This window comes from Procambarus clarkii, chromosome 18 (assembly GCF_040958095.1).
Source record: "Procambarus clarkii isolate CNS0578487 chromosome 18, FALCON_Pclarkii_2.0, whole genome shotgun sequence".
NCBI lineage: Eukaryota > Metazoa > Arthropoda > Malacostraca > Decapoda > Cambaridae > Procambarus > Procambarus clarkii.
The window spans coordinates 12,318,839-12,333,315 of record NC_091167.1 but is presented as its reverse complement, the minus strand read 5'-3'; the positions used below and the strand labels follow the sequence as shown (position 1 = coordinate 12,333,315).

Here is a 14,477-nt window from a genome sequence, read left to right as displayed (position 1 = left end):
TCTGTATAGTACTTCAATCATGTCATCCATTCACCTTTTTTGAGAATGTAGATTAAACTTTTTAAATCCCTCTTCATATGGGAGGTTTATAATTCTTGGGATTAACTTTGTCATTTTTCTCTGTACCTGTTCAGATGAATTGTCCATTTTCTGGAGGGTCGAACAGAGGCTTCCTGTTACTAGCTGCATGGAGATAACTCCTTACTATTAAATGACATCATCACATCAGCTCTTGCAAGTCATGAGGGAGCCTACCAGGGACTGAGGGGCCAAAACCTGACCCTTCCTTCCCCATTAGAGAGGCACAGAGCAAGGGATGCACGATCACTGTCACTAGGTTACTACTGCCCACCAGGAAGCAGGAGGGCTGCTGCTGCTTGTGGTTTGTGCCAGCCATTTTACCCCTTTGGTAGGGCAGTGGAGGGATGGCTTGCCCTATTTGTCAACTGGTCCCAGGGTTTGTGCGCTTTTTGGGTCATCTTGTGTGGCCTGCGGTGGAGTTAGTCGGTCCCTTCCATATTCTTGGAGCTAGGCAGGCAAAGGTCTCTTCCCTTTGCCTGTGTTGGGTCATTTCAGAGTGGGTTGCTTCCGTTGTGGTCGAAACGATCACATCTCGGCAGTGGGTGTCTTGTCTCTTCCTGGTTCTAAAATGGGTCTTGGCAGAGCTTTGGTTCATCCTTAATCTCTCAAGCTTGAACTTCTTCATCCCCCTCTCCTCGTTCCAGATGACCACTTTGGCCCAGGTTCGTCTTGCCTCGCCTTAGATGCAGGCTCCTGAATTATATTTCTAGACCCCCGGGATGTGTACTGGCATGTCCCTATTCACCCCAGGTTCGGGTATTGGTTAGGTTCAATAGTGGGACATCAGACTTACCGCTCTCGAGCTCTTCCTTTCAGCTTGAATTTGGCTCCTTAGGGTTTTATCAGGTTGGCTCTGGTTATGGTGACTTGTCTTTGTTGGACGTTCATGTTCTGGCTTACCTTGATGACTGGCTAGGGTGGGACCCCCCAGTCAGTCTGCATGTCTGCTAGCCAGGGATCTAGTTCTTTCCTGGTTTGCCAGATTTGAGTTCCTGGTGAACTTTTGGAAGTTCCAGTTGGTTCTGTCCCAGGTTTTGAGTTAGTTGGGCCTTGTGTTGGATTCTTGGTCCTCGTCACTTTCCCTTTCTCTGGCAGCTTTGCTTCGGCTCCTGACCACTGCCTGCTTGTGTTGGAGCAGCCCTGGGTGACTGTGCTTACCAGGCTGGTGAGCGTCAGGGTCATTGGTCACCACCTTTTCGTCGACCGCACAGAACATTGTGGGAGTTTGTGGACATGTGTTGTGTCCTGAGGAAGATTCATATTCCTCCAGGTTCTGTGTTCTGGCTCAGTTCAGACTGTTTCCCAGTGGTTCATTGTCTGAATCTGGAGAGGAGTTCTCTTTAGACCATTATTCTTTGGAGTTGGATGCTGCAAGTACTGTATGAGCTCGATTATCCGGACTATATGGGAAGGACCCCCATCCGGGTTAAGCCTGACACCTGGATTAGCTGACTTTTTACCGGAGAAGTTCAAAAGTGAACATATTAAAAAAAATTGTTCCACAAAAACATAATTTGAATTGCCACACACAGACTATAATTATGAAATACTCAAGTGCAGTACTGCAATTAATTTCAAACAGAAACTTCAGCTTACCTTGTTGTAGTTCTTCTTGATTGATGCTACACATCTTGAAGATAAGAATTCTTGGGCTTACTTGTGAGGCCTCACTGGTTGAAGGTCCTTGGCTTGCTTGTGAGGCCTCACTGGTTGAAGGTCCTTGGCTTGCTTGTGAGGCCTCACTGGTTGAAGGTCCTTGGCTTGCTTGTGAGGCCTCACTGGTTGAAGGTCCATGGCTTGCTTGTGAGGCCTCACTGGTTGAAGGTCCATGGCTTGCTTGTGAGGCCTCACTGGTTGAAGGTCCTTGGCTTGCTTGTGAGGCCTCGCTGGTTGAAGGTCCTTGGCTTGCTTGTGAGGCCTCACTGGTTGAAGGTCCATGGCTTGCTTGTGAGGCCTCACTGGTTGAAGGTCCATGGCTTGCTTGTGAGGCCTCACTGGTTGAAGGTCCTTGGCTTGCTTGTGAGGCCTCACTGGTTGAAGGTCCATGGCTTGCTTGTGAGGCCTCACTGGTTGAAGGTCCATGGCTTGCTTGTGAGGCCTCACTGGTTGAAGGTCCTTGGCTTGCTTGTGAGGCCTCACTGGTTGAAGGTCCATGGCTTGCTTGTGAGGCCTCACTGGTTGAAGGTCCATGGCTTGCTTGTGAGGCCTCACTGGTTGAAGGTCCATGGCTTATGAGGCCTCACTGGTTGAAGGTCCATGGCTTGCTTGTGAGGCCTCACTGGTTGAAGGTCCATGGCTTGTGAGGCCTCACTGGTTGAAGGTCCATGGCTTGCTTGTGAGGCCTCACTGGTTGAAGGTCCATGGCTTGCTTGTGAGGCCTCACTGGTTGAAGGTCCTTGGCTTGCTTGTGAGGCCTCACTGGTTGAAGGTCCTTGGCTTGCTTGTGAGGCCTCACTGGTTGAAGGTCCATGGCTTGCTTGTGAGGCCTCACTGGTTGAAGGTCCATGGCTTGCTTGTGAGGCCTCACTGGTTGAATGGTTGTAGTATACAATACAGATTATAGGCCCCTCCACATGCCCCTCCACATGCCCCATATTTCCCAGGCAGTCCCTGCCAACTCTCCCCTCTCTCTCTCTCTCTTGATACCCCTTTCCCTGAAGCCACCCACCCCAACACTACCAATATCACGTGCCTCGAGCCACAGCCATACGGGATTCATACGGTACGGCCCGATGCCCAGCTTCGTATCCGGAAAAATCTCCGGTTGTCTGGATTTCAGTTCGGATATAAACAAGTAGTAGGTAGAAAGTTATCCGGATTTGATTTAAACTCTCTGCCTGTATACTTGTATCTGGAGAAACCTCTGGTCATCTGGATTCGATGTATAAGAAATGCTATACATTTAAAAAGTTAAACATTTTGTAATAGTATTTACAGTACTGTACAGTACTGTACTACTAAATGCAGAAGAATAGTAATACCTTACCTACCTATCCCTGTGGTTACCTTGTGGTGATTCCAAGGAGCAATGTCCCTACAGCCTGGTCTCTTACCAGGCCTCTTGGTTGGTAGTAGTATAAACCGGGCCAGAAGCCGGCAATTTTCATTTTTTCCCATGCCGGCTTCTGGCCTGTGTATTTTTCGTTACCCCAGTGACCCATGCACAGGCACGTTCAAGGGGATTAAAATGCCGGCTTCTGGCCCCTGGGTTTTACGAACTTTTTTTCCCTATGCCGGCTTCTGGCCCCTGGGTTTTACAAACTTTTTTTCCCATGCCGGCTTCTGGCCCCTGTGTTTTACGAACTTTTTTTCCCATGCCGGCTTTTGGCCCGTGTATTTTTCGTTACCTCAGTGACCCATGCACAGGCACGTTCAAGGGGATTAAAATGCCAACCTGTTCAAGGGGATTAAAATCCAGGCTGTTGGGCACAGTGTGCACCAAGATGTATGAATAATCACAGCCTGGGTGATCAGGTATCTTTTGGAGGTGTTTATCGAGTTCTCTCTCTCTCTCTCTCTCGAACACTGTGAGATGCCAGCCAGTTATGCCCTTTATATGTAGCGGGGGATTGTCGGGAAGTCTTGGACCTTTTATATTGGAATGGCCAGGTCCCAAATTTGCACAGTAGAATAACAACATACTGGAGCAAAAGATACAGAAGGGAATGCAGAATAATAGAACCAGTGAAGAGTAGAGGTGCCATAGGCACAATCAGAAAGCACTGTCTGAACATCAGAGGTCCACAGCTGTTCAATACCCTGCCAGCAAGCATTAGAAATATTGCCAGAACAAAGGTGGATGTCTTCAAGAAGCATTTAGATAAGTTCCTGCAAGAAGTGCCGAACCAACTGGGTTGTAGTGGCTGTGGGCCTGCAGGCCACTCCAAGCAACAGCCTGTGTGACCAAGTTATCTCAATCTGAGCCTGGCCCTGGGCATATTTGGGAAGTAGAAGAACTCTTGCAACTCTTTCCAGGTATGATGTTGATACAGTTCTCTCTCAGCATACCTATTGCACCTCTGCTTTTCAATAGGGCTATTTTGCACATCCTGCCATTTCTACTGCTGGAAATAACGTTGTGATATTACAGTGGTACCTCGCATAACGATTGCCCCAAAAGGCGAACATTTTGGGTAACGAACGGCCCGAACGGCGTCAAATCGTTCTGCATGGGGAACGCTCGTTTGAGTAACGTCAACACCACATGGTGGGGTCGCGCTGCTTCTTGCACATTCTTAGACGCCTCCGACGATGCACATAAATTATGTTGTTCTTGTTTAAAGATGCTAATGATGCTGGGATATAAAGGGGTGACTGCTGAGATGTTGCAAAGTATTGATGTTTTTGTAGGAAAAAAGAAATGAAATTTCTGATATACAACAAATGTCAAAAAGGTTCGTTCGGTGTTTGGCAGGTAGGCTGCTCCATTATAACAATCTTTCTTTGTTTCAAATGTGTTCCATTTGTTTTGTATTTGTCATTTACGTCTCAATAATGGAGCAGCCTACCTTACATACACTGAACAAACTATTATGACATTTTCCTCTTTTCAAATGTGTTCAATATTTATTTTTCATTTGCCTTATAGCAAAAGGTTCGTTTGGTGGTCAGCAGGTAGGCTTCTCCATGTTTCTTGCATAAAAAATTGTAAATAATAAAAAAAAAATGAAGAATTTTGAAAACAAGAACAAATGTCAAAAAGGTTCGTTCGGTGGTCTACAGGTAGGCTGCTCCATGTTTCTTAAATAACAAAAATAAAGAAAAATAAAAGAACTGTTGAAACAATTTGAAAAATTTACAAATGCCATAAAGATTCATTCAGTTTTTGTCGGGTAGGCTGCTCCATTATTGAGACGTAAGTGACAAATACAAAACAAATGGAACACATTTGAAACAAAGAAAGATTGTCATAATGGAGCAGCCTACCCAACAAACACTGAACGAACCTTTTGCTATAACGAATATGAAAGACTAGGGCTGCTGGCTGGGTTAGTACTGCGTGAGCAACCATTTGTGGCACACGCGCCTCTGGCTCCCAAACACCTGTCCCACACGATGTTGAAAGATTGCACTCAGTAAAATTCAGACTCTATTGTTTGAAGAACATAAGGGTCATAATATTGGTGAAGCTATGCGCAATAAGGACTTAACACAATGGTCAGATGCAAGTGATACAGTACAGCACCCATGAGGATGATACAGCAAGCGTATCCAGTTGTAGCTCTGAGCCCCACCCTTGCCATCTCTAATGTATATAGATGATACATAGATGAATCATTTTCTGCGTTCAGTGATGATGCATCTGATACAAGTAGTATAGATAAACAGTGTTAGCGGCTTCCATGGTGGTGTTTTCCATAGATATTTTCAAGAATACCTGAATCTCTTCCTGACTGACGTACACTCTTTGAGGCAAGCTGAATCTCTTCCTGTGTGGGACCTTATAAAGCAATCTTTTCAAGACTACCTTACAATTTGAGCTTTTCCTACAATCGTTTCAATACTACCTTATACTTTACAAGCTTGGCTACATACCACCTACAAGTACTAAAGCCAAGGGTGCACGCGAGTGTGTTATTTGCAAGCACACAGAACGATGAAACAGGAAGCGAAAATCTATCTGTAGCTGGTGCAACGAGAGCAAAGTCGCGCTGTGTACCATGGACTACTTCGTTGACTATTACGCACCTCCAAAGTACTGAGTGTGTAATACAGTGTGTTACTGTGTAAATAGTATGGAAATTGTACATATTGTAATTTTAGTGAATTTTTACCACGTAATATTGTGGCAAACATTTATTGTGGACACATTACTGACACATGTATCACAGTTCCATGGAACATTATGAACATTCTACTGTATACATATTGTAAAGGTCACAAATATGCATCATATACGATAAAAGAAACAAATAAAACTGTATTGGAAATACATAGAAAGAATATTTGAAAATATATTTGTGGCAACACGTGGTGCTTGAATGGCCTGCGCGACCGTGTCTGGGAGCTTCACACACGGGCGACCAGCCCCTGATAACGTCACAGCACACCTTGTCCACGTCCTCACAGCCAAAGTAAGTGGAATTTGGTAATTATTTTTACATAGACATGTTCAGAGAAGGTAATTTATCATTTTACAAAGAAAAATGATTTTTTGGGAACACTTGATGTCATGCACACTGGGGGAATTTCACAATAAACACAGTGCATCTCAGTGGTTACATGGGGACATTTATTTTGTATGGCGTCCGTTTCACATGACGAACACAGAACGGATTAAATTCGTTATTCGAGGTACCACTGTATTTCCATGTGCAGATTTGGAACCAGTCCCTATAATATTTTATGGTTGTAAATTATTGTATGTATCTCTCTCCCCTGTGCTCTAGAGAATACAGATTTAAAAATTGTTATTGGTCCCAATAATTTAGATGTTTTATAGAGTGGAAATATAAAATATGAAGATGCGCATTCAGTACACCATATTCTGGTTCACCCACAGTTTGTTCATTAGTTCATCAAGGTACTCAGTTGACCTTGATTCGTTTAAGCAAAGTCACACATTAGTCTTATAGCTCATTCCTGCTTTTCACATTTCCTTTCACAATTATTCTATAAATTCTTGGTATTTGTATCAAACACATTTACTATACCTACCTCAAAATTAATTTTCACATCTTTCATCACACACAACAAATACTGTACAATTAGACTACTTGACCCTTTCAGTTTTTAATTTCTTACGCATACATCTTGAGCTCTGCCCTGCATTTCGTTCATCATCAATTCCAATTCTTGATTCACTGAATGACATACTTATTCCATGGCCCAGTTATTTACTAAGACTAAGGCTTGCTCTTATAATCCTAACTTCATTCTACTTTATTCTGTCCTCATGGCAATTTTATTTTTGAATATGTGCATTGGTATTGCTAAAGTGAGAGTATTAGTGATCAACTTTATCTCTTAGATGCCTATCAAATCAAACTTTCTTTATAACATTCACCACTTCCAAATACAGTACAGGGTACTGGTTCCTTTTCTGCGGGGAGCCCCTATAGCTCCCTGGAGCTTATCGGACTAATGTATGTTATATTAGACAGGAACATTGGCTATGGAGTTCAGACCTACCAGGGACCAGCACCAGAACCTGGTCCCTTCAGAGAGGTTTCAGGGAGCAATGGCCCTGGAAAACCCCCTTGTGGTTGGGGGTTCTCCTTATCTGCCATCGACCGGGGTTAGGCACCCAGAAAGGTAGGCATAACAAAACAAACCCCACATGGTAAGAAACTAAAACAGAAAACTGGACAGAGAGGTAGAAACTCCCTACAATCCCAAGGAAACAAGCAAACAACCAAACATCACACTTTACTGCTGCGCTGCTTGTCTGTGCACCCCTCCCCGCCCCGAGAGGGGGAGGGGGGTTTCCGGACCTCACCGCGCCGGCTACCTAGCACCAGTTCGTATGCTAATGTCAACTGGGACAGATCCTTCTCTGGCCTCAGTTTCCTAGGCGGTGTTTGCTTTCGTGGCGTTCACTGCTGTGTTTTCTGTATTGTGCGGTGGCCAGGTGTTCCTCATCAGTACCAGGGCTGCATACGCTTAGGGGCTTTCTTCCCTAAGCGCACTGTGAGTACTGCCTCTGTGTGACAGGGTTATCTTACCTGGGGCATTCGGGAACCATTCCTGTAGATGTTCTTGCTGCTCGGCATTTGCCTCACCCTTGGGGCCAGCTGGAGCTTGGGGCCCTTGTTTGGCCTTGGGTAGGGACTGGTATTGTGCTGGTTAGGGCATCAGGGTGTTGCACGGCCTACCACCTACACGGCGACTAGTTCCTGTTGCCTTTGGGAATGGTGTACTTTTGTGGGGTTTTTCTTATGTTTTTCTTTTAATATGCCTGGTGGGGGTCTGCCTAGTGTGGCTATAGTTCCACTGGTAGTGTTTGGCGGCCCTCTGCTAGGCCCCTGTGATTGTACACGTCACAGGGGTTTTCAGTGTTACATCCCCTCTTGTTAGCTTGGGTGTTTAACTGGTTAGCAACACCTTACCCGGGCTTCCCGTAGCAGTCAGCCTACGTGCCCTGGAAAACCCTGTTGGGGCTCCGTGGACCATTGGATGTGTCTTCCGGGTTCCATCCCGTCTTGTGCGGGTTCGTTGGTTGCTGTGCCCTTGTCTCAGGGTGATGGTCGCCACTTTTACCTTCGTGCTGCCTGTTTCGTCACTGACACCTTGACCCGGAGTCTTGCCAGTTGTGTTCTCTGCTTGTTCTCCAGTACTCTCCTGATGTCATTACTGTTCAAAGTACAGGCGGCATCCGCGTTGCACGCTCGGTTTAGGTTGCTGCAATGCGCTAGGTTGGTTTTCCACTCAGATGCCCTGGGGCCTCCCCGTTTTGTTTAGGTGCTGTTTGCCCCTTTCCCTCCCTGTTCCCGGCTCCTGACCATCTGCGGGTTTCGGGGTCGGGGCGGGGTTTTGTTGGTTCCGAGACTTGGGCGGCTTCTGGGGCTGCCCTGTTCGGGTTGGGGACGGAGGTTTTCAAGCCTGTTCCTCCTGCCAAGGCTTTTGGGTCTTACCAGCGGCCCATCTTTGCTGCATTTCCCGTGGACTTTTCCTTTTCTTTAAGGGCAGAGGGGTGTGGAGGACGGCTCTGCCCCGGGGCCTCTGTTGTGGGTTCCTGGGGCTGTGGGGGATGTCCGCTTGCAGTTTTAGCGGCCTGGGTTTTCTGCGTCTGGGCGGGGTTTTTTGTCCATCTGGTCTGCTTCCTTCCCACATTTGCTGGCGTGTTTTTGGGTCTGTTGCGTCAGTCACAGCTCCTTTGTTTTGGTGGCCATTTTCTTTTCTGTGAATAACTCTCCGCTTGGCCACGGGCGGCGCTGCCGTTTGTTTACAGTTGCCTGGGTGTGCGAGCTGGCGTTTTGGTTAAGTTTTCACCTCCTGTTAGGGATTTTATCCTCATGTTGCCATTTCTTTGTTTTTCTGGGGTGTTCTGCCCGTCTTCTTTTCCTCTGGGAACAGTTGGGTGTTGGTTTTTACACCAGTTTTTCCATTTTCTGTCTGTTCTGGGTTTGGGCCCTAGGGTTTGGGCTCAGTATCCCTGTCTGTTTACCCTTGTTCCCACACCTTGTCCCTCGGTTTTCGGTCTGTTTTGGCAGTTTCCCTGGGTGCTGTGCTTTGCCCCTCAGTGGTGCAATTCCGCTGGCAAATGTGATAGTTTGGGCTCCCCCGGGTTCGATTCCAGGTTCCCTTGGGTTCTTTGGTTTCGTTCTGGAGGTATCTTCCTCTTGGGGACCCTTTGTGGGTTCAGGGGGCTTTGTTACCTTGTTTGTGACCAGGTTCTGCCTTCTGGGGTTCCGAGGTCTTCCTGGCTTGCAGGCTGACCTTTTTGGGTCTTGGCACGTGTTGTGGTTGTTCCGGGGCTTTGGGTTTTTGTTGTCGAGGTGGGCTTCTTGGGGCCTTCTTCAACTGGCCAGTGTGGTGCTCTCTGCCCACCAGTCGGCGGCTTGTCTTTTTCTTTTCTTTAATTTATTTTAAATTTTATTTACATATATGTATATATGTTTTTATACATTTTGTGTGTGTAGGTATTTATGTATATGTGTGTGTGTGTATATATATATATATATATATATATATATATATATATATATATATATATATATATATATATATATATATATATATATATATATATATATATATATAATGTACATGTATGTATGTGTGTATTTATATATATACATTTTCTTTTGGAAGGGGTTCCATTCACTTTGCTGTTGATGGGGCGCTGGGGGTGCAGCTTGCTTTGTTAGCTCTCGCTTGTGGTTCTCCTCCAGCCTCTGGTGGCATCGGACGGCTTCTCCCCCTTTGGGGGGTTCGGGGCTGGCAGTGTGGGCTTGTTCCCCTGCGCTTCGTCATGTCATCTTGGTGTGGGTGCGTTTGGACATGGTCGTTCCGCCCCATCCGTGCGAGGTTCCCGCCTGTTCTAGTGCAGACACGGGCCTTGCGGTTCTTCTGGACTTATGCAGCCTGCACCCTGGATTCTTTTGCCCTCTTCGGAAAACTGTTGTTTCCGGTCCGGCTTCTATTGGGGGCCGGGTGCCTGGATTGTGCCCCTGGACCTCCGGGTCACTTCTTGGCACATTCCTCTCCAGGGTTCCGGGACTGGCACAGTTGATGGTGGGGCTTCAGGTTTGCCGCTTTTGTTGCCTTCCCTAGTTTGTAATTGGCACTTAGTGTATTTACACATCTTTACCAGATCTTGGTGACCTGTCTGCTTCTGCTCGGGATTCGGTTTCTGGCCTACCTCGACGACTGGCTGGTGTGGGCTCCCAGTCAGTCCGCTTGTCTGCTCGCCAAAGGTGTGGTTCTTTCCAGATTGCCAAGTTCGGATTCCTTTTGATCTGCAGGTCGTTCCATCTGTTTCCGTCCCGGGTTTGGACCTGGCTGGGTCTTGTTTCGGATTCTTTGACCACTTTTTTGTCTCTCCCAACAGAAGCGTTGCTGCGGCTGTGGTCCCGCCTTCGGCTGTTCATGAGGGGGTCCTGGGTTGCTCGGCAGTTGCTCGAGCAGTTGTGCGGGAGTCTGAACTTCGACGTGCTGGTCTGCCCGCAGGGTCGGTTTTGTTTCGGCGTCTGTTTGGTTCCTTCGGAGACTTCCCTTCCGCCTCTCTTGCAATCGTTGGGTTCGTTCCTCCGGGATCTTGTGTTGGACATCTTCAAGAGAAAACTGGACGGTTTTCTAAGTGAAGTTCCGGATCAGCCGGGCTGTGGTGGGTACGTGGCCCTGCGGGCCGCTCCAAGCAACAGCCTGGTGGACCAAACTCTCACAAGTCGAGCCTGGCCTCGGGCCGGGCCTGGGGAGTAGAAGAACTCCCAGAACCCCATCAACCAGGTATCAACCAGGTGGTGCTGCGTCACCAGCTTCCTCTTTGGGGTTTTCGGGGTTCCGTGCCTTGGCACCTTTCCGAGCCTTCGCTCGATGTGTTTACGGACGGGTCATCTCTCGGCTGGGGCTTTGTGACCAGTGCTCACCAGGTCGGCCGGGGATGGTGGGGTCTGTCTCTCCGTCGGGCTCACAGCACGTTTCGGGAGTTTGTGGCTGTCTGGTTTGAGCTTTGGGAGTTCGTGGCTGTCTGGTTTGCGCTTCGGAGGGTTCGGGTCACTCGGTCCTCTACCATTCAGCTCCATTCAGACTGTTCTCTGACGGTTCTTTGCCGGAACCACAGGGTTTCTCTTAGGTGTTTGACCTTTGGGGTTGGTCCCTTGGAGTGGCTCGTTTGCTGTATTCTCGGGGTTTGGCTAACCGTGAGGTTCATGTCCGGGGTGTGTCCTACGTCCTGGCGGACAGCCTGTCTTGGTTCATTCCTCTGTTCGCAGATTGGCCAGTCGTCGCCGACTCGTTTCGTTGGCTCTGCTGGACGTATGGACTCCTGGCCATGGACGTCTTCGAGTCGGCGTCGTCTAGGCGTCGCCCATTCTATGTTGCGTCCTTACCCACCTGCGAGGCGTTTACGGTGTTTGCTTTCGGCAGGACTGGTCGAGGTGGGGGTACCTGTTCCTCTGCTCCCGGTCCAGCTGTTGCTTCGGGTTCTGGCTCGGTTGGAGCCCATTTCCAAGAGAGTAGTCCTCATGGTCCCTTGGTGGCCGGGCCAGCTTTATTTTCAGACGCTGCTTGATAGGTGTCTGAACCCGGGGCGTTTTCCCACGGCTCCGCCTCTTTCAGCAGGTCAGACCGGTTCTGTACGTGACTAGTTCGGCCTTCTCCTCGGCTCTTCGCGTCTGGTATTTTGACACGGGTATCAACATCTCTGTGGTGATCAGGTGGCTTTGTTGATGGTGTCCCTCCTGCGAGCTTCGTCTCGGCGACAGTATGATATTCCTGGTGTTTCTATGCACCTTTTTCTTGCTCTTCGTAGGTTGTCTTCTCTTTCGCATCGGGTTGTCTTGTCCTTTCTTGAGTTTTCAGGACTTCAGTTATTTGATGTTTTTTATTGTCGCCTCGTTTTGTGCGGCGCTGGCGGAGCCACTCCGGCTTGCGTTCGGGGTGGATGTCACATCTGCCCCGTTCTGTACGCTTTCTCGTGTTTTGTTTCACCTCCGGCCTGCTCATGTGTCGCCTGAGCTGTCCTGGTCCTTGATCAGGGACCTTGATCAGGCTCTTATCTTCTCCTCAATTTGTGGTAGCCCCTTCGGTTCAGGTTTCTGCTCTTTGGTACTGGTGGTAGGTTTGTACGTTTGCAGCCTTTCTCTGTCCTTCTGGCGACGGTCGAGACGGTTGCTTTCCAGAGGGGTCCTTGGGTTATTGATGCTTGATTGGTTCGGCCGGGGGTGCCTCCTGTGTTGTCCGGTTGCGCTTTTTTGCCGTTACCTGCGTACCGTGTCTGGGGATGCGCTTTGGGTTGATCCAGTTCCCCTCGTTCCCTGTTTCATAGCTCGGGTCTTCCATGTCGTCCGCAGAGTTTTTAAGTCTTCCAGCCTGCGGTCTAGCCTTGCACCCGTGCTGTTCGGACGTTTGCAGCTTTCACTGCATTGTTGGTGACGTCTAGGGCTCATTTCGGGCGCAAGGATTTGAGGGTCACACAGGTTCTTGGCCGCTCGTTCTGTATGCGCGTGTCTACTCCTGTGTGTTCTTGTTGCCTTGGGTTGCAGGTTGCAGCCTGTTGTCTCGGCTTCGCGTTGCGGAGTTTGTGGCGGCCGCCTCCTGGGTCAGCCCTTTCTTTTCCTTCTCTTTGGGTATGAAGCTCCAGGGAGCCGTAGGGGCTCCCCACAGAAAACCAGCGTTGAATGTAATGAAACGCCATTTTCTGGGTGAGCCCCGGAGGTTTCCTGGCAACCCTCCCTCCCACTGGTTGGCATTTTTTTCGAGTTGGTTGAAGCTTAGCTTCCGAACTGATGCTAGGCAATGGCGCGGTGAGGTCCGGGGCTCCACCCTCCCCCTCTGGGGACGGAGAGGGTTGTGCGGACGATCGGCGCGGCAGTAAAGTGTGATGTTTGCTTGTTTCCTTGGGATTGTAGGGAGTTTCTACCTCTCTGTTCGGTTTTTTGTTTTAGTTTTTTACCATGTGGGGTTTGTTTTGTTATGTCTACCTTTCTGGGTGCCTAACCCCGGTCGATGGCAGTTAAGGAAAACCCCAACCACAAAGGGGTTTTCCAGGGCCATTGTTCCCTGAAACCTCTCTGAAGGGGCCAGGTTCTGGCGCTGGTCCCTGGTAGGTCTGAACTCCTTAGCTAATGTCCCGATCTAATATAACATACATTAGCCCGATTAGCTCCAGGGAGCCTCTGGGGCTCACCCAGAAAATGGTGTTTCATTACATTCAACACGGGTTTTATTCCTTTTATATTCCCTGCAGCTACACAAATAACTGTCATCAGGGTATATTTAAACAGTTTTCTCTTTTTTTTGCTTTTTCATTGATTTAATAACATAATGAATCTTTTACCACTAATTTCAGGATTTACAAAGCAGTATTCATGCCAAAGTATTTGAAGACTTGGTGAAATTTGTTAGAAATTCTGGCGAGGAGAGTTGCACCATTAATGCTTCGACTAGAGGTGGTAAATCAGTGGAAGGCCAGAGAGATATACCTACAGCATGCTTAGTAACGGGTGTAAACATGCCAGACCACGATGCAGTGTTTAGCAGTTTAGTTGGCCTTCTGGTTGAAGGGGTTACACCACACATTGCACAGCTTCGAAGTAGAGAATGCACCACTCTTAGGTGAGGATGGTTCATTTCTGTTCGTGTAGGTCTTTCAGTTTGTGAGACACTAAAAGAGTAATTAAGTTATGAGTTGTTATAAATCGCTATCGCTTAAGCTTAATTTATTTAACTCGGGGAAAGTGAAGACATGTTTTGGCTATTACAGAGGTGCCATTCATAAGATGATCACACAGCTGATGGGTCAGAATGACTTGGTAGATCTTGATTTTGAAGATGAAATGATGAAAGTACCATCCATTAAGAGGACTCAGGTTAATATGGCTGTATTAACTTCATGGTATCAGGTAAGATAATAGTTATTACTACTCATCTTGTTAAGGTAATTTTCTTTTTGTACAATTCCCAATATTCGTATATACTGTATTGGGCATCTTCGTAGTTTTTTTTAGAATAAAATGTATATTATTTCTTTGAGAGTGCCTTTGTGGCTCTCTAATGCTATAGTCACTGAGATAGTGAACGTCCCCTACACAGTTACTTCAGTCTTAGGAGTTCTGTTGGCCTACCAGGAACCCAGAGCCCGAACCTATCGGGCTCCGCCCCATGGGTATTATGGTTGGTTCCCAGGGTTGGGGGGGAGCCTGAGGAGGGGCCACTGGGTACCCTTCTACCCTTCCATTATAACATCAAGCAGTGATGACTTCTCTGGGGAACACTCTCTGGCACGTTTTTTC

General features: G+C 47.7%; 1 protein-coding gene across 1 annotated transcript in view; it reads left to right on the top strand.

Annotated features, from left to right (window-relative positions):
• Positions 1–14,477, top strand: part of LOC123747518 (proline-rich protein 36-like) — a 50,390-nt gene that overhangs the window by 15,455 nt on the left and 20,458 nt on the right. The window contains exons 4-5 of the mRNA XM_069326665.1: positions 13,535–13,800; positions 13,949–14,087. Of these exons, the coding sequence (XP_069182766.1) occupies positions 13,535–13,800; positions 13,949–14,087 (405 nt within the window). The remainder of the gene's footprint in view (positions 1–13,534; positions 13,801–13,948; positions 14,088–14,477) is intronic.